This window comes from Spodoptera frugiperda, chromosome 25 (assembly GCF_023101765.2).
Source record: "Spodoptera frugiperda isolate SF20-4 chromosome 25, AGI-APGP_CSIRO_Sfru_2.0, whole genome shotgun sequence".
NCBI classification, from domain to species: domain Eukaryota; kingdom Metazoa; phylum Arthropoda; class Insecta; order Lepidoptera; family Noctuidae; genus Spodoptera; species Spodoptera frugiperda.
In genome coordinates, this window is record NC_064236.1 from 16,453,025 (window position 1) to 16,473,755 (window position 20,731).

The window sequence follows — 20,731 nt, forward strand, 5'->3', positions numbered from 1 at the left end:
TTTATGTCAAAATTCTGTAAGCTTTAACTAAAACATAGTGGATAGAAAATTTGGAGTGATGCTATTGATTTATGTGTCAGTTTCCCAAACTGACACATCGAACAACGAAGAAAACAAAGGACCTTTGATGTCAAAATGCTCGATGAAATCCGGGATTGTGTGTGTATCAGACGAATTACAAGTACATTCTTTCTCATCGGACTGGTAATAGGTTTAGCTCCGATAATAAACACAATTTAATGGTCTAGTTTTGTGAATAATGGAGACGTAAATCCTCAAGAAGATGGTTTTGTTTGGAAAGCTGTAGTCGTTGTGTTGTGTTAATCAAAATTATTATATATTTATCCGAAATTATTAACCACAATACCGAAATTCTGAAGCGGCAACCCTAACAAGCTGTGAACAACGTCGTCATAAGAAAATATCGCCTCATAACACGTACGCCGCAGCTCACACCTCCGACCAGAGTCGGACTTAGAAAAGCGCGTTTTTGTTCCTTACATAAATATCTTGCAACCATATTCAACTCCAGCATTTCTAATGCACAGTAACAGCTAAACAAGCTAAAATGCTATACATAGAAGCACCAAGTACTGATATTACGTATTCATTCGTCAACAAACCAACCAAAATGTGACGTTGACGTTCGTGGACACTATCTAACGCATTGTCATATTGAAAGTTTACCATCTCGCCAATAATAAGAAAATCTATTTTATTAAAAGTCTGGGAGAGACGTGGTTTATAATTCCAACAAAGAATCTGTTTCATATTAAATACTAGCTGACCCGCGCAACTTCGTTTGCGTGTATCCCGCTACTTCGACAAATACAGTCAACGCACCAACACATATTGGATACTAATTTTCAATTCACAATAACTTCTCTTTCCCTTAACCGTGTTTAAAATATTAAAATGTTTTTTGGTTTCTGTGACTCTTCTTTGATCGCCCCCCCTATCAGTTTTTGGAAAAAATATTTAAGTAATGTACAGATTTTTTTTTGTCTTATATGTATAGATCAAAGTCGTAGTACCTACTTTTTAATATTATTTTTTTTTTTATATTTTTTGTTTTTTTTATGTACTTACGGGGTTTTTTTATGTACTACTTTTGTTATACATATACATCTAACTATTATTTTCTTGTTTACTTTTTAAATTATTTACATTCTACATTTTATTACTTTTAATGGGGAGCCGCTGCCGCCGACGCGCTATTTATAGGGACGCTGCCCCCGCCGCCGCGGCCGGCCCGTACCGTGCCGCAATACTAATATCGTGATATCTCCTAAACTATATGTCTAAATAACACACTGTAAACTGCAAAAATAATCTAAATTAAATGCTCGTGATGATGAACTTACTTAATTATGATAAGGATATATGTATTATTGGTTATATCACCAGTTAAACATCACCCAACGAATTAAATGTTTTTTTAATACAGAAAAGTAGTTTTTGTGACTTAAATAAAAAAGCTGGATATATGTCATCGCGGACTTTTTTGGAGAACTAATAAAGACCAATGTTTTTGCTATACATTGTTCTTACTTGTATCCAACGGTATAAGCGGCGCACGCACAAATGCAATCTTCAATTAGATTTTTTTTCTGACTTCTTGGACATAAATCGCTATAACTCAGCTAATATAGTTTCAATGTATTTCAATTATATATAAAAACCTGTCGGAGAAAATACTCTTTCTATTAGTGAAAACCGCATCAAAATCCGTTGCGTAGTTTTAAAGTTTTATGCATACGAAGGGACTACAGACAAAATGGGCGACTTTGTTTTATACTATGTATAGTTAAATATTAAACGTATTTATTATGCCTATGTATTACAATAATAAGAAACATCTTATCCTGAACTGCTTTCTACTTTCTTTTGTAATATGATCGTCAATCTAGTTATAAATTATCTCTGAGTTCAGTGTGCCTCTTGGCAAAGGCCTCTAACAAATTCCATTGTACTCTATTCCTAGCAAACCTTCTCCACTTTGGCCTATGTATTATTACTAGTTCATGGACAGTCAAATCCATCCCTGGCTAACAAACAAACAGTTTAATATGAAAACTGTTGTCCCCGTCCCAAACAATCAGAGCCACCCTCCCTTCCGTCGGTCCATTCAGATCAAACGCAATAGCAGGAAATTGCATAAACGATGGTAACTGTTACTTGAGTCACGATGCAGATTGCAAAAATGCAGTGTAGTGTGTATGAGGGCCGGGGAGGCGGACATCTTCTTTTTTATTTACAAATTGATTGGTTTTGTAGTGGACGCTGTTGCTTTTAGGCTTTCATATTCATATATTTTTAGGTGGTGGTGGTGGCTTTTAGGTGGTTTTGCGCGATACGTATTCCTTTGACATGAAAAGTATACTGGCGATGCGCAATTCTATATTGGAATGGAAAAGATTGATGTTTTTTTCTTATCAATTTAAGTTACTTTTCGTATTTCTTTGAGGCATCGTGTTTGGTACTCAATAAATGATTTTTCTTTTTTCTATATCGATACTATTTGTTTATTCTAAGTACAGCTTTATCAATAGCGAAATTATTTGGTCTCGCATCACGCCTAGTGATAATAATGTAATTAATCGGTTTAATCAGTGACATAATTTACGTCGAAAGTAACGCACGAGTGACGATATTCAAAGAGCGAAGTACGTGTTGATACGTCATACCATACTATGGCCGCGACGAGGCAATTGGCATTGAAATATGAAAGAGCAGTGGCCTTATGGGGCGACAATAACCTTCTATGTAGGCCTAACTCAATCATATAGTTCATGGCCCAATTTCAATCTTTACTAATGTTTTAAACGCGAAATATATATGCGTAGACGTTTGTTACTCAATCACACCAGAGGGCTATATGAGCTACTGTGTTTTATGTTTAACGAGATCGAATCGAGAGCGCGATCGTCGATCTGATGGGTTCATTCGTGCCGGCCGTTTTCGTTCAACGTAAAGCAAAATAGTAAGTTTTTTTTTTTTTTTTGAGGGGGGAATATCATTCAATTACTTCTCCCGCCTTGGGCGAGAGGGAGTGTCAGACTCTTATTGACTAAAAACCACCCCGTTTCTTTTCCTGCTTTTCGATCCGGAGCCGTAAACCCGCTAGGTAGACGGCAGCTCCGGATCCGGCATGTCCCTACTCTGCCCCATGTGTGGTGGAAGCAAACTCGTACTAAGGGTAGGTTAGCGATGGATATTATAGATAAAACACGACACAGAGATCTATAATTTATAGTTGACATTCAAAGCAATAGTTTCTGTGGAATATCCTTAATTAGTTTAAGCTTAACGAAAGTGTAACGAAAAATTACTCTGTATGTAGATCTAGAAACTTACAGTTGTTTGTAGCCTAAACCTATTATGGACCTTGTTCATATAAAGATACTTTTTTATGTTAAATGGGCCGACGCTTGGCCCCTATCTCGCCTGATGGTAAAGGATACTTATGAAATCTACTCTTCATTAAACAAGACGAAGTAGCTACGTATGTAACTAGAGGGTCATAAACAAAAGTATTAAAGTCATGATCGTCTGATGCGCCTGAGCTCCAGTAGTCCGAAATGATGGATGCGTGTGATTGTACAAAATCGAACGGCCTTGTACTACGATCGATCGATCAAGTAGACGAGCTGAAATGTTTTCATCGATCAATCGGCATCTCTTACGCATGTATTGTTATGTAATTTATTGTCATATTGCAATTCGTCTAGATATGTATCTGATATTCAAATGTATGTCAATGTGTGAATAACACAGATTTCATTCAAGCAAAGGGCAGATTATCTCACATTTAATAATATGTATTATAGTTTTTTTTTATATACGAGCAGACGTATCAACTGATGGTAAGCAATCGCCGCCGCCCATGGACAATTGAAACCAGCGGCGTTACAAGTGCGTTGTCGGCCTTTTGGTGGGAGGGCGACGGTAATTGCTTATCATCAGATGGTCGGAAGGTTCATTTGCAGGACTATTCCATAAAAAATATTTGCGTCGTATATGTAAGTATATGTATCAGTATTCGGCAACATACACTTGACCCACATAAATTGATCTTGATTATTACTTCACAGATGGAAATGAACTCATTCACCAGAGCTTCCGTATATTATGTATTATTGTTTACATAATAATAACTAATACGCAACAATACAACATTTTCCTAATATAAAGGAGTACGTATAATATACTGACACGAAAAGAAACTTGGGATTAAAGGTCTATGTTTTATTCCAAACTATAAATATTTTTAAACGATTTGATGGGTAGATTTTTTTGTGTAAAGATCGTCAGGAGATTGAGCAATTGGCTGCCGTGCAACGTGTAGCGGGTTGGATTCCCGCACGGAGCAACCCTAACAAGTTACCCGCTACGCTAAGTGGATTTGCCTTCAACAGTTTTGTTCGGCAGTTAATGCTTTAAGTGAACCACAAATTGTTGCTTCGGGCCTGGATGTCATGTGTACGTGAACTTGTATGTTTGTAACGGCGTCATGGGAAAAACTCATCCATTGTTTATAACTTTTTTGTTACGCTCTTGTAGTGCGTAATATTGCTAGTAGGTCACTGGTAAAGTTGGCCATAATAACTTAGAACTTGATGCTAAATGAGGTTTCATAACTTTTGGACAGTTTACTTATCCATGAAGTGTTTGAAAATAACAATTTCGTCTCTGTAATATTTCAATTGCAAATCGAAGCTCACTGTAAACAAAATACAGTTAGCATTGCTATGCATCATTCATACGGCGTAGTTAATCTTTCATAAGTACTTTATCATTCACCTCAAGTACATTGACCCCAAAACGCTTAAGTACAGGTGTGAAGGTTCACAATCGTATTTCATAACAGTTTCGTATATAGGAGTTTTAAATTGTGTGTAGAAGGATCATAGCTCTTAAAATTTTGCCTTTCAACACTAAACCACTAACGCCATCTAGCGGTAGATACGGGTAATTAATGAACTAATAGTACTATGTGATAAAAACTTATCAATTAATTAATATCTACAACTTGAATTACAGTTCCTCTGTCTGTTTTATCCCAGTTCCAAGTTTGTTGGACCATTTAATGTTTTTTCCTTAGTATAAGGGTTATTCTGTGGTTATTCTAATAGCACTCATAACTTAGGTCTGTGTTAAACTACTACTTACTGGGGCTTTTTCACCTTTCCATACGTTGCTATAGATGTGTTTGGTTTCCACCAATCATATTCATTGGTACACATAGCTTAGAACTGTGGTGTAAAAGGGCTCAGTTAGGCTATATTTATTGTATGGAAAGATGCGTGCTAAGGCTGTGTTCTATAGAACCTTACTATCAATACATCACGTACTCGAGCTGCGCATCTTCCTTGCACAGCTTAGTATTAGTGGAAACGGTCACATAGTTCCACAGCTTAGCTATTACATCTTCGTAGCATAGCTACATAGCACATTTCTGGTTTAAAAGCATACTAAAACCATGGCTGTATTTTTATAGACATTGACAACTGAAGTACGATTGTTTGGCTGTGTTAAATTGAGATAATTATGGTCATAATTCGTACCTAGAAGTCAATACTACCAAAAGATAGACTGAACCTCAAATAGACGCAAACCACATCTAACGCCATTTATAATTGTAGTTACGTTAAGTGTCAAATGAAAAAGAACCTTAAACCTATTTACTTACGGTAGAATGTCTCCAGAAGTGTATGAGCGAGTGGATGTCGGTGGCCGGCGCCAGAAGCATGTAGTCTCGCCATTCGTCGTAGCTGATGGTGAGACTGCCATCCTGGTCCATCCTGTGGACAAACTCAATGAGTGAGGGAGACAGAAGATGAAGGATGACTTTTGGGCATTTTTATCGAGAGCTAATTTATTCCTAACACGATCCCTTGAATTAATAAAAATATATATTGATTTTATTCTTTTATAATTTATTACATGTATCAGAATGTTGCTTTAGTAACACCTAAATATAATAAACGTTATCCATTTGTTTTTAATCAAGTAAATAATAACTTTATATACAATATATAACTGGTATAACATCTACTTATATAATGACTGATGGTGTTCTTTAAAGAATTTCACTATAGAACTTTGCTTTTATATTATATACCATCATAGTGAGAGTTAAAGAGATGTTACCTGAGTATGTAATTAATAATTTAATGATCAAATACTCAATTTTAAGACGCTCGCAGAAATATTTGTTTCTACAAATTCCTTATAAAAGACAGAGACAGAATGATATTTAACTACAACTTAAAATTGATTAGCGTTTCAATATTTGGGCATATGAGTTATAGGTAGATACTATAGAACAGTATTTTTACAAATATAGGACTTTATCTCTTGTGTATTAACATTTTTTTTGAACTAACATTCAAGTGCGTGTGTTTAGGTGCAGTGTTTCATACAGTGCACATGCATAGTGCATACAAGTTCATTTAGCAGACCATTTGCGACACAGTTAGCGACAATATGATGATCATGGTTTTCTGATAGTCCATAAATACATAATTTCTATATATATTACACAGAAACTCATGCCTTTGTTTAGGTGTTATCCAATGACTTCTCCCGCCTTGGGCGACGGAATGTCAGAGACTGGGAGTGTCAGACTCTTACTCGGTAACCCACTAGGCAGTCTGGAGGTTTGTTTAGTTATAGAAGTACATATTTGATAACACTAACTCCATTCTCTAAACATTTGCAATTCAACAGTTATAATAAATAGATTATATTTAAGTAACAAAATATGTATTCAATTTTTTGTACATCACATCAACAGCCTATAAGTGGCCACTGCTACCAAAGGCCTCTTATCGCACAGAGAAGGTTTGAGCATTTTTATACGCACGTCTTTAAAAAACAGAAATAACAGAAAATATATTTTTCATTCGTCATGTTTTTCTATACAAACTATTACGAATATTATTTATTATAAGGGAAAATTTTACTGTGGCTCTTCTTACGTGTGTCCTAATTCCTCTTTCTTTACAGATTTGGCTGATAAATAGATCACGTGTGGGCGTATCATCAAGAAGTACCGCCACAACCTTCCATGCCGCTGCAACTCCTATAAGCCAGGATCTACAGTAGATACTACCTCTGCAACTCCTATAAGCCAGGATCTACAGTAGATACTACCTCTGCAACTCCTATAAGCCAGGATCTACAGTAGATACTACCTTGAAAACACCGGAACACTGAAGTCCGGCGCGTCTCAGGGAGATGAATGACTGTCTTGGATCCCGAAACGAAATAAATCAGAATATGATATAGAGATCGACCTGAGAAAGAGAAATGTCGCCTATCTCACCGAAATATACTAAAGACGATCTACTGACATCTCCCTACTTCTTTCGATTTTATATCATTATTCATATCTAGATTTACCTACATAATTGTCGTCTAATACTTATAATTTCAACCTGTAACCCTTAAAATCTATATCTTTACTGTAACATATAAAGCTAATCTCCGGAACTACTGCTCCGATTTGAATTATTATTTTTGTGTTGTATAGTCCATTTATTGAGAAAGGTTATAGTAAGACCCATGCTACGATCAATAGGGGTCGAGCAAAGCAAGTAAAACCGCGCGGAAGTAGCTAGTGTTAAATACATAGAAATCGTTAAAACATGCGATAAACAATTATTTTTATATATAATTATAATTTCATAGTTATAAGTCAGTATCCTTGGCAAAAATACACTACAACGTGATTAAATTTTTAGAATAATAAGTAGACATGCTTCATATCCTTCGAAGTGATGAGCAGAATATGTTTTTTCAATATATTATGTTGTTTAATCTATATATTCAGTAAAACGAGGTGAATAGGGATCGAGAGGACAAAAGAGAGTTGAATAGATACAGGGAAATTGTTCATAGTATTTATTCACCTCTCTTCTGTCCCTATTCACCTCGTTTTACGGTTTAATATATAAAGCCGAAGAGTTTGTTTGTGTGCGCTAATCTCTAGAACTACTATTCCGATTTGAGTATTTTGTGCGGAAGATAGGCTATAAAAAATCACGCTATGACCGATAGGAGCCTAACAGATAGTGTGAAACTACGCAGGGCCGGATTTAGGGGAGGGCAACCGGGGCGAAAGCCCCGGGGCTTCCACAAGCAGGGGGCCTCCACAATAGAGACTTCGGAAAAAAAATCTTTCAAATTTCAACTAGTAAACCTAGTAAACATCTCTTCCTTTGATTTTTTTGTCGCTTTTACCTTTACCTACAGCCTAAAGTCCTTAATGCATACATGATTATTTGATTATATTAATCTTAAATATTAACAGAAATCATTGATCTATATTTGTTCACTCCAATTAGGCAATCAGTGAAATGTCAAAATCTTAAATGGCCCTGATAAGCACTTCCAATTTACTACCCATCTTGAGGGAGTACCCCAATGGCTCAATGGCTCAGTGGGGTGGTACTTGCCCGCAACCTCGGAGGTTGGGAATTCGATTCCGTGTCCATCAACGATTCAACGACAAACCATCAACGATTTTTCGGCAAAAAAAGCTCGAAAGGTTCCGTTCGTTAACACTAAAATTTAATTTCAGATAATTCTTGTTTCCGATTATATTTATATGTGTTTGTTAAATACTAAGAGAATGTACTTGGTTTCACAATAAATTATTTATTGAAAAACTCGACTGAAAAAAATTGTTCATTTTATTTGGAAAATAATTTGGGGCAAGGGGGCCTCCACTCCTTTGTTGCCCCGAGGCCTCTGGACCCCTAAATCCGGCCCTGAAACTACGCGAGAGTATGTAGCTACTTTATTTTTATGTTCCTAATTTCCTTACGTCCTAATACCTATATATTCTGCAACAATTTATAAATACAAGTTAATTTATTAGTATTATTGACTAAAATATTTTGTATGTCCCGTCAAATTGTCAAATACACTCGGTTTTAATATACAAGATGATTATTATTTGACATAAGTTTTAACGATAGGTTCCAACAATAAGCCTAAATTATATGAGCTTATGACTTTGTAGTATATAAATAAATTATGATAGTATTTAAATAATTTATGAAAGTTACTAGCAAACCCGGCGAACTCCGTATCGCCACCAATGATTTTCCCCGTTTTCTCTTGATTTTTCCTGAATTTTCTTTCCTATAAACCTGATGGAGCCCGAGACTTTTCCAACCAACAATGAAAAAGGTTCGTCAGTTCTGGAGTTATAGCGTCAGGAAGGAAAACCCGACTTATTTTTATATTAACCTTTAAGTACCGACGTGGGGCCTGTGAGGCCGTGGCGGATGGACAAGTTGTAAGTTTTACCCCTTCCCAGTGCAGGAGAGACCCGTTTCATCAATAGCTGCGAGTTTAGTTGCACCGACGTCGTCGAGTGTGGTAGAAGTACCGGCAAATACTGTTTTTCAAGTTATTCGATTTAAAATAACGACGCGGCAAGGCCCAACGTCGGTACTAACCTTTGTTGCACCGAGGCCTATGGACCCCTAAATAAAGTGCTTAATTTCTGAAATTACTGCTAATAAGAGTAATGTATGCTACTGGGACATCGATGTAAACCTAATTTACCTTACGACCTAATAACACTATTCCAAAATACCTTGTTTTCATATAAATTCAAATAAATAGAATACTCGGTTCAGATATGCCAGATTTAGTTCAATATGAGGCGAACGAAGAAAAAATAAGAAAAGTATGTGCAAGATGCACATTCTTTTCTTATTTTTTTCGTCCACAAATTTCGTCATTATATTTACAAATAAAAAATCCACATATCAATGTTACTCATGCAAGAAACATGTTGTGTGCGTGTCTTGATTGTGAGTAACTTTGATATTGGACATTTTTTTATTTCTGGAATACCAAATACTTTTTGTTTTTTTTATGTATCTAATAACCCATAAATTTAGGAAAAATATAATTTACGGTTCCTAAGAAGTAATATATTGTTATTTTAGATATTTTTTTGTAGGCGAGTAATTTTTTTGTAAAAAATGGGACCAAAGATTGAAAATGTTATAATTTCAAAGTCTTTTAAAAATGATTATTAAAAATGTCATTTCTTTTATTTAGAAATCCCAAATTAACAGTTTGACCTATAATTTGATGTATTTTTATACATATTTTTTACAAAACTCAGTGTTATTTATGCGGCCTCTCAGGCCCTATGTCGGTACTAGTGTGACAGGAAGGAAAACCCGACTTATTTTTATACTATACGGTGCGTGTCATGCAGATGTTTGAATACTTCAGACCACTGCGCATATGTATATCATATGTTTACTTTTGCAATAAATTCTGTAAATCATAAGTAGATTGAACTCTGACTCTGATTCTGTGGTTTTGGGCAATACAATACAATATTTAATATCGTGTAATGACTGTCGCGAAATATGTCAAATAATATAAAATTACGGCTTACTCACGTGAACGCATACGCTGTTCGTGAATAAGAAGCCCGAAAGTCCCGAAGTTTCGAAACTTGAAACTAGTAGAGTTTATCTCAAACGTTCACGAGGGAAGATAAGCCGGAATTTTAATTTTATATTTAAAACTAGGGTATGGATATTATATCTATTATAATATTAGTATTATGATAATTACGACCGAAATATTATTTCAATCTATACGTCCGTCATTTTTCTTTAAGTGAATCAAATCAAAGTGTTGTTTTACTATTTTGTATATATCGTCTCTCCGCTATTAATACGGATTGAGATAATCTGTCTGATATTTCCCGAGGGACTAGAAATCAAAGCAAACTGATTTCGTAACTAATAAATTAAAACAATCGCTGAATACAAACATCCTATTAATCATAGTTGCCCTCGATAAAATAGGCATAATACGTAGAACATTAATAAAATATTTATAGTAAAAATAAGTATCTACTAGCACGCTATGACACCCATTAATTACACAATGATTTATAATATAGATACTAAAGCCTTCTTTAAGAACAAGATTATAATCAGGGAAGAAAATAAGAGATTATGTAAATAGAATAGAAAAAAAAAGGTTTCGATACTGTATACATTAGAATATAAAACCAATAAATAACGTCGAATAAAAGTAAGATGGCTGCTTTCAGAATAACTAACGCATGTGCCCGAAACATTAATGCGGAATGAGGCTAGCTAGGTCTAATTTTAGTGTTATGTAACGCATGAGCGACATTAAACGCAGGCGCGGTACTAGTTGTGAGTTTAGTAAGGTGTGGCTCCTAAACAAAATGTAACACTGTCCACAGAACACAGCAATTAGCTAATCATTATTATCAAAAAACAAAATAAACACAAACAACTCGAAAATAATACCGTACAGTAATAAAGAAGGCTACCTACATTCGCGATCCATATTTACGCAGCGAATATAAAGCAATCGTGATTTCATGTTATTGCTCGTGAACTCCCAACAGTTTTTGGAACAAACTGCTTGGATTAGGAAAGTATAATGAAAATTGTAATATGTTCAACAATTAGTCCAAGCAACTTGTTTACAGACATCGGCTGAAGGAGGAAAAATCTTCAAAAACAAATCACACAAATTCACTCAATTAAATTTTCCTCTCTGTCACAGTCTCACAGGTGAGCGGTATTTGTAATGTTTCGCAATAATTAATGGCGATGGTTTGAACATAGCGTATGTTTAGCAAGTCTAAGCCATCGACTACACGTGGTTTTCGACTTACCACCAGAATAATGGCCAACCAGCTTTTCTGAAACATTTGTTTTAATGTTCTGTTTACTTGTGTGATTTACTAACCTTGCATAGTTAAGGTTTTGTATTAAATCTATAAGTAAAATAAAACAAAATGGAAATAGTAAACAAAATCAAACATTAGAATAGTAATTCGACAATCGCTATGGCAAAACATAAAATAAACAAAAAAAAGAAGACTCATATAAATAATCGCGCAGTGCTTTATATCGTGATAACAAGTCGCCATCACAACTAGAATGTAGTCATTGGTGTTACCTCTTCAATAAATTAGTTGCTTCGTTTCTCCCAACCGCAATGCCCATGTCTGCGAATGCGGATATAAGCTCCTCCAAGTCCACTTTCCCTGGAAAGTAAACAATTGTTTCGTTAACACAAGTAGCACATAATGTTCAATGGTGTCTCTATTCCAGCAATCAAGCCCTTTCGTCTGAACTCCACAATGGGGTAGTTGTGAAAAAAAAAGTTAATAATATTATAAGTGTGCCAAATATCAGATCGATTTATCTTCAGAAAGGGGGTAAAATTCCACTTACTTTTGATTCAAACAAACAAACAAAACCGTAATAAATAAAACCGTTTAGAAACTAACATATTGATATCTGTCTAAAGATTTGATACAGACAGAAAAACCGAGCATTAGCACTTAATCTGGATTAAGCAGTAACCGACGGTGCGTGTGTACTGTGAAGACTGGTACTTTAATGATTACCGTACTACATCAGTTATACATAAAGACTTTAACAGATTGAAATTTATTTAAATATAATTTATCTCTGAACATTTCAGAATTTAGCTGCCCTAGAAATGTTTAAATTACTAAATAACATTCCTATAAAGTCTAGATATTTGTATAAATGGCTAAGTACCAAGGAAGATATATCTGAACTTTCAAATATATTTCGTTTATACAGATTATGTGGAAATTCAGTATCGCAGAATTGCAAGCCAGGCACAAAGATAAACTATTGATATCTACGAGTATGTAACTGTTGCGTGTCGATTTCCACGATAGTATGCATCTTAACTAGTACGAGTAAAGTTACAAACACGTTAGTCGGGACTGATAGATATTTGTTAATCTTTTATAACAAGTTATTGGTCATATTTTAAAGAAATTTCGCATTAGGCGGCTGCATTTTCGCATTATTATCGATTATGGAATCTCACACGATATTTAGAGACTATACGTACTTCCATGTGGTATAATTATGAAACTATATAACAGCAAACATAATATGTTTGTTTATACTAGGCAATCATCTGAGCCGGTGTGTGTGTTTCTATAAACTAAGGCGCCGATATAACGACCATAATTATCTGTTAACCATGACGGCCGCCATGTACTGTACAAGTGTACATGTATATGTGTTGTATTTTGTGTACCCAGTGTCACTCGCCCCTAGCCTACAATAATAATTATTAATTCAAGACTTCAGGAAACACGGTGCTATATGGATTGTACATACATATACACATACCATTTAGATATGTGATACCATCTAGCACCTATTTATATATGCAGCAATGAACGAGCTTGCATAAATAATAACGATATGTTTATTGTTCGATTTAATTTATTAGGATTTATAAAGGGCTAGACAGAGGCTTGCCAATTTTTGCCAATTATGTAAGAAGTCCCTTTCAAAAGAGTAGTAGAATGAGGGTTAGACATTTACAGGGTCCTGTCTTTGCCAGCAGTAGTTAAGCTGGCAGAGACAAAAAATCGGAGTGAAGTGGCCTCATTTTGTGAGACGGTAATGCTACAAAAGGCGATTGCAGAGCGGGATCGCGAGAGAGCATAAATATTCCGCTCGTAGAAGGCGTCGAGAAGGCAACTGCCTTGACGCCTAACACATTGAAATCCCGGGACCATAGACTGGGGACTCTAGGTGCCCATCCAGTGGCTTTAGGGAAGACAGTGCAACTTGCATAGCGAGGGTAGCTACCAGGGTGGTTTTAGTGAGCTAAAAATCGCATACTCTCTATTCTTTCTCCCAAAAAAAGGTTTCCCCCGTCATCAAAAGAAAAGGTACAGTCCACTACCTCTCAGCGCTACAAGTGAGTTAATAATGTATGTATTCCAAAATGATCAGTGCACATGTGTACCTACATGACTTCGATGTGAGATGAGACATGTGCGTGATCGTTACTAACTTTAGTCCAAAACACAGAGCCGGATTAACCCTAGCATGGGCCTGTAGGCAATACAATTTTCGGGCCCCTTTTCTGTACCTACTTTGCCTCACCATATTTAAGTGTGGGAGAGCCATGCTTCGGCGCGAATGGGCCGGCTCGACCGGAGTGATATCACGGCCTCACAGAAAACAGACGTGAAACAACGCTTGCGTTGTTTTGTTGTGCGAGTAAGGTTACCGCAGGCCCAATTCCCCCCTTCCCCATCTTCCCAATCCCCGATTCCCGAACAACAACCCTTAAATTCCCAACCCCCAAAAAGCCGGCAACGCACTTGTAACGCCTCTGGTGTTTCAAGCGTCCATGGACGGCGGCGATTGTTTATCATCAGGTGATATGTCTGCCCGTATACCAGGGTGTTTCATAAAAAAAAAAATGAAATCATGTGAATCAAAAAAGTTGATTATCATTATCGTTCGATCCTTAAAACTGTTTTTGAGGACTGCTGTGCAGTGGGCTCCTGTCGAAGCTGGGCCCCTAGGCAGTTGCCTACTCTGCCTTAAGGTTAATCCGGCTCTGCAAACACAACTATATAAAACATGCACGTGTTCGGTACACTTGCATATCTTATAGGGTACATAGCTGACATCATTAATAATAATGCTAATTATTGTAATGCATTCTATTAAACGTACGAATGTCACGCATACGATATCTTGACCATATTGCCGCGCCGCCCGGTAGAATACAATAGTATTGTCCAGTCGTACAGGCGACTAGGCGCGTTTTCGATGCCTATAAATTATTGTCAATAATAGAAACCATTAGATACCTCGCTGTCTGGATGATACCTTGAATAAGTTAATTCTATATCACGAGAAATAACCATAATTTAACTACATAATTTAATGTGTTTAGATGTTCAATAAGTATCTAATATTTTTTGTATTTTTTGCTAAAAACATAGTCATAGATATGATTGGGAAACACAAATCGTGAGTATGAATCCATACAGTGGTCGAGTACCGAAGCCTTAGGGCGGGCGCCGTCATCTAATTTTTATAAAGACGTAAAGGTTATTGTGGCCGTCATGGCCGGCTGTGCATTGCGTAAACTACTGACGTTGTACGGGAATGTCAATGTTAACGAGCGTAGATAACGACTCGACTATCGAAGTATCGACAGCTTCAATCTACCTACCCTTGTTAGCTTTACGCCGACCTGGAAATGTGATTTGCGATAGATTGCCGCTAAGTAATGAACGGCCAATCACACTAATGGCAAGAAAAATATTGACTTTGTACGATAAGAGATACTTACCATCTTGATTCTTATCAAGGTGAGAGAATTGGAGCCTAAGGTTCTTCTCGTGTTCGCGCACGTAGTGCATGAATTCGGACATGGTGACGTCACCGCCATCTTTCCAGCCAGGCTTTGCCAAGAATTTCTGGAAAATAATTACATTTAACGTTAGTACGCGCGTAACTATACGTTCTATCTAACCTATACGTTCGATGATAAGCTCGACATACGTTTTAGGAATATTGGGTAGATACGTACCTAACTAAGTACTGTGTATTATAGTTAAGTATAATTTTTAAACACGTCATCGTTGAGCCCAGACATAAAATGAATAGTATACATTTAAATAAAATGTTTAAATCAATATTGAACGTTTAAAATACGGGATATTTCCTATCGCGTGATAAAAAATAACCGCAGGGTAACATGTATGTAGTAACTATGTACAATACGTAATTATGTATATCTGTACTTGAATAATTCAATAATTCACGGTGTTGGTGATATTATACTTATGTTTAGTAAATAACAATATGTTTTATCAGCCCATCAGTACGGAAGTCGCATTGCACATATTTATGCTAATATGACTATTATTGCAAGGAAATAAGATGCAGTATGGAACGTTGAAGGTCATGCAGAAACTAAACCAAGCCTATTTTTATTGAAATAGGATATTGATTGTTTGTTCATCCGCTCGCTTGATTGCGGCGCGATGCTGCCGCCAACGAGATTAGAAATAATTCGATGGATGTCAAACATCTGTTAATTGTCGTACGCGCGTCGATAGGTGTTGCCAGCCAATAAAATCTGTGAGGTTGCTGAGACAATAAGCTCTGTATGAATCATGGCGTTACGTCATTTTCTAAGTAGACACATTTGCATGGGGAAAAGGTGTTACATACAAATCCAGTAGGGCAGTTGGTTGTATATGAAATGTAAATTATTCCAGCATGTTGACAGACTGATTAAGAACAAGAACATAAGCAAGCATAGTAAGCTTTGATAAAATAGTAATTATTTGCCCTAGATTTAGAAGTGTATATTGTATTTATTTGCTATGACAATATAATGGTATAGTTGAGTGCAGTTAGCGGACTTGTGAACATTTTTTTGTCATTTTCTTTGTTAAATACAATATAATTATTTAATAGTGTATTTATTGATTTTTATATCTCATAGTTATCTCCTAAATACAGAATTATATTATATCAAGTCAACTACCGGGAAGTTTAATTAAGACATTAATTAATGTTTGTCATTAAAATTACTGCATGTATGTGTACAATACATGTACATACATAATTACCCACATACCTATACATTATTAAAATGAATTAAAAAAGTAATGAAATTAATTCATTGCAACATCTGGGAGTATAGTTACTCTGTTATATAGTGTGTCCACTTTAGTTGGAGATTGTAACACTAGTGCCACAATAGGCATAAAATGTAGTACTACTGAATCTGTCAAAAAGTAGGTCAGTTTGGAATTAGAACCCAATACAGCAGTTTGTACATAATTTTAAGGAAATTTTAACTTTATTCCTTGCATAACTGGGGCATTACCCAGACGATTAATATAAATGAAAAATAATTAGAATTTTATTAAAAAAAAAAGTTTTATAAAATAATCGAAGATCAGACACATTATTTGACCAATTTTGTTGGCGGTGAAGGGAAATTTATGTAGCTGGAGTAATAAAAAAAAAAAAATTATATTATCATGATGACAGTTATTGATTACTATGGAAATTAAGGAACACACAAAGAAAGAATAATTTTATAAACAGTTAAAGAGGGTCAAGTATGGAGATGATCTGTGAAGTTAAAAACCATAGACATAATATATAGGTAGATAGAATAGCAATTGGACAAAAGTCTTTCTAGTTACAATAGTTCTTTGGAAATCTACTTCCTCTTCTTTCAAGATTACTTATTGTCATTTAAATCATAGGTGTCAAGATCAATCAGATAAGTTTGAGTTGATTCATGAAATTCAAATATATCACACACACAGACTAGTGATGGTATTATCAGCTATTGTCTCCAAACAATTTTTTAAATAAATCTTGACACTCGATATTTTATCAATGATTTATTGTTAGAGTAACTCCGTTTTTTTTTCAACTCTAAAACATTAACTGCACTAAGATAAAAAGTTGCATGAAAAAAATGAGGGTGGAAGATTTTCGTAAAATAAAAATTACGTATTCTACCTGTAGTTATTCTAGAAAATAATTGCTCACTTAACTAATTACAAGTTACTGGCAACTTTCATTAACAAATGGAAAATAGGGACGGAAATATAATAAAATGAGGTTTTATGTAATGAGAAAAGTCTAGGTGGGAGAAATGCGACACATGAAGTTTTAAACATGAATTAGTAGAATTACGGCGGCATACGTGTCGGCAGGTACCCGACCACATCGTCGGAAGGTGAAACCGTTATAGCAAAAATTATAGGAAATGTTCATTCTAACCTCTGCATAACTGCGGTTGATGTGCGGAGCCAACTCCTTGAGGGCGACGGACAGGTCGTGGATGTCGATCTTTCCATTTCCATCGGTGTCTAATTTAGAAAACAATTTTTCTAGCCTTTCTTCGTCTTCTTTTGGTATTTCCTCGAGTTGCAACGGTGGATGCAACTGAACCATGGTTTCTGTAGTCAACGTAAGTACTGCTTGTTAAATAACAAGTTAAAATATTTTCATACGGGTATTTAAAGGCGTACATAACTCTAAACTAAACTATTAACGTAATAGAAATCATTTTTATAGGAAAAAAGTGAACTCGTTTTTCATCCACTAGTTATTTGACAGCTACTTGCTGCCGCACTGCCGCACACAGACGCACACTCACACATGCACAAGCACGAAATACTGCCAAACAGCGCGGTATTCTCTAAAGCGCAATACACACTGAGCCCGCCGGGCCGCCGACTAAGCCCGGCGATACAATCCGGCGGCCTGTATGAAAAGAATCATGTCGGCAACATGCATCTGCGCGTGTTACCCGCCGACATGTTGGCGGCTTGGTTACGCCTGTGCTCAGTTGTGACGCCGTCAACCTGTAGTGACGTGCTTGTGATTTTTTACGACATGGAGTGGGGACGACGAAAAATGTCTTACGTTAATTAATCTTTATCGCGAGAAGGAGGTATTGTGGAATCCAAAACACCCAAATCATAAAAATCGACCAAAGCGCTAATGTACTCTCATCTCAAGCCGCCGACATGCCGCCGACCAACTTTTCCGACTTGTAATAAGTGAAGTCGCCAACTATACCGCCGACAAAAAGTTGCCGACATATGTCGGCGGCCCGGCGGGCTCAATGTGTATTGCGCTTAACTGTGTCCCACAATTTTACAATAGAACTTTATACTACAAATGGATTTTTTATTATGAACCTTATGAATACGACATAAGGAACTGCCAGCTGCACTAAAGTTTCTTAGTGTGTCATCGCTCATGTTGCTCTACTTTCAGTATCTAAAATGTGTATCAACGCCATCTGTTAGGTTTCAAACAAATTAATTACTACTTAGTGACAACGAAATTACTTTAGATACTATTAAATTTGATATAATACAAAAAAATATTGCTCTTTATAAAAATATCTTTTACAAACGACAACAACCGTAAATGATAAAATAACCTATCAATAGTAATATTTTGTAGTGCTAGGTCTTGAGCTCCAATATGTTGTGACACATTATTTATTGCGGGACACTGTTTTATTTCTCAATATTATTATAACAAATAATATTATATTTTGGAAATAAATATAATTAGGGATAAGAAGAAATTAATAAAATAACCCTCCTTCTGGCGCAGTCGGGTAATTATAGTAAGACGATACATGGCAACACCATAGTTAGTTACTTTGTTCATAAAATCATAATCATAATGAATTGTTGAAGGAAAATCTACCTTCTACGTAATGAATCACCATAATAAAAGTTCAGAAAGTTTAGTATTTTCCTGAAATTATTAGTACTCAACATAGATAAAACAATAAAGTCCTTAAAGAAACTACTACTAATAAAATTACTTCAAGAAAATTAGGCGGTCTTATTAAGCAGTTAATCATTAGATCGACAGATGTCGCTAAATACAATTTTAGCTGTTAAAACTTCAACTGTAAAATCATAGATGGCGCTTTTATACTTTAAGAAACTACTATGAAAATTAGGCGTTTTTATTAAGCAGTTAATCATTAGATCGACAGATGTCCCTAAAAACAAATTTTAGCTGTTAAAACTTTAACTGTAAAATCATAGATGGCGCTTTTGTAAGAAGTGCCTATTTATATTCCAAACTATCAGTTTGAATGATAGGTAAGTACCTATAATTCAAACTTGGAATATAAATAGGTTTAATAAAAACTTTTTATAATAGTGAGATTCTTAATGCTGCTTAATTTTATCGTAATACCAAATCAGTATCTGAATGAAAACCTACAGTCATCATACCATCGGTATACCTACCTAAAAATGCATGGCAAGGGCACGGACCAAGAGTCCCGTGGTAAACTAACATAAATAGAACTAAAAAAACTTTGTACCTACCGTAGTTACCTACCTTTTCTTTTGAGGGGGTAAAGTCATTCAATTACCGTAAAACATGGCAACTTTACCATATTTTGGAACAAAAATCGAAACATATTTTTAACCATGAACAAGAAAAGATCGTAAAATTTAAGCAGTCGGTACCCATTCTAGAAAGCCAGCCGTATGTGCCTCACTAAGTGTTCATATTTAGAATGAGTCCCGACTGCTTCAATTTTACGATGACTTTCTTATTTTTTAAGTTTTTTTATTAGTTTTTATTTTCTTTTAGTTTTATTATTTTTATAAGTATTTTGATATATTTTGTGTCACTCTCATAGTAAATACTAATCAAACGACCCATATCAAGCTGAAATACATCGAGTCGTTCAAGCTAGAGAGTGAGCAATATTCGAATTTGGCGCCAAAATCCGCCATTTTTTTTTATTATTTTGATATATCCAGTGTTACTCTCACGGTAAATACGAATCTAACGACTTTTCTCTGTTCGTTTAATACGAACCGTTTATGCTGCAGCAGAGCGTGCCAAACAATTATACAAACATACAATACTCTCGAAAAACATAACCCACCTTAAAGCTTCTAACGTTTTATTTTTAAAAATAAAAACTTATTTATTTATTTAAATTACACAATTCCTTAAATACTAATTTACAACACAAGGTATTATACACTACTACTTAAAATAACGTCTTATTTTTAATTTCAAACTTAATCTAAATGAAATTGTTCATTTAAGAAATTCGTTCCCCCAACGCGACGTATTTTTTTTTAGAATTATTAGTACATTCTTAGGTACTTTAAGATTAAGTTTCTTTTATTATTGGTTTTTCGTTGAATTACAGTAGACCCTCAGTTAACTATTTAAAAAAAATAGGAATAATGTAGGTACTGGCCAAAAACCTAGGTAGTTAGCTAGTTTTTCCTGACCTGGGAATCTAACCCCTTGGGGTATAATGCAGGTAAAGGCCTTGCCCCTTACTCGATGGT

At 35.4% G+C, this 20,731-nt stretch overlaps 1 protein-coding gene across 2 annotated transcripts in view; it reads right to left on the minus strand.

Annotated features, from left to right (window-relative positions):
- LOC118267604 (calcium-binding mitochondrial carrier protein SCaMC-2) overlaps positions 1-20,731 on the minus strand; it is a 160,851-nt gene that overhangs the window by 49,821 nt on the left and 90,299 nt on the right. The window contains exons 1-4 of one of the 2 annotated variants that reach the window (XM_035581719.2): positions 17,655-18,041; positions 15,190-15,316; positions 11,992-12,079; positions 5,693-5,804 (exon numbers count right to left, since the gene is read on the minus strand). In XM_035581719.2, coding sequence (XP_035437612.1) covers positions 5,693-5,804; positions 11,992-12,079; positions 15,190-15,316; positions 17,655-17,828 — 501 coding nt within the window. In that variant the 5' untranslated portion in view covers positions 17,829-18,041. Of the gene's footprint in view, positions 1-5,692; positions 5,806-11,991; positions 12,080-15,189; positions 15,317-17,654; positions 18,042-20,731 lie in introns of those variants that run through there. The other variant, XM_050704005.1, reaches the window with a different exon arrangement.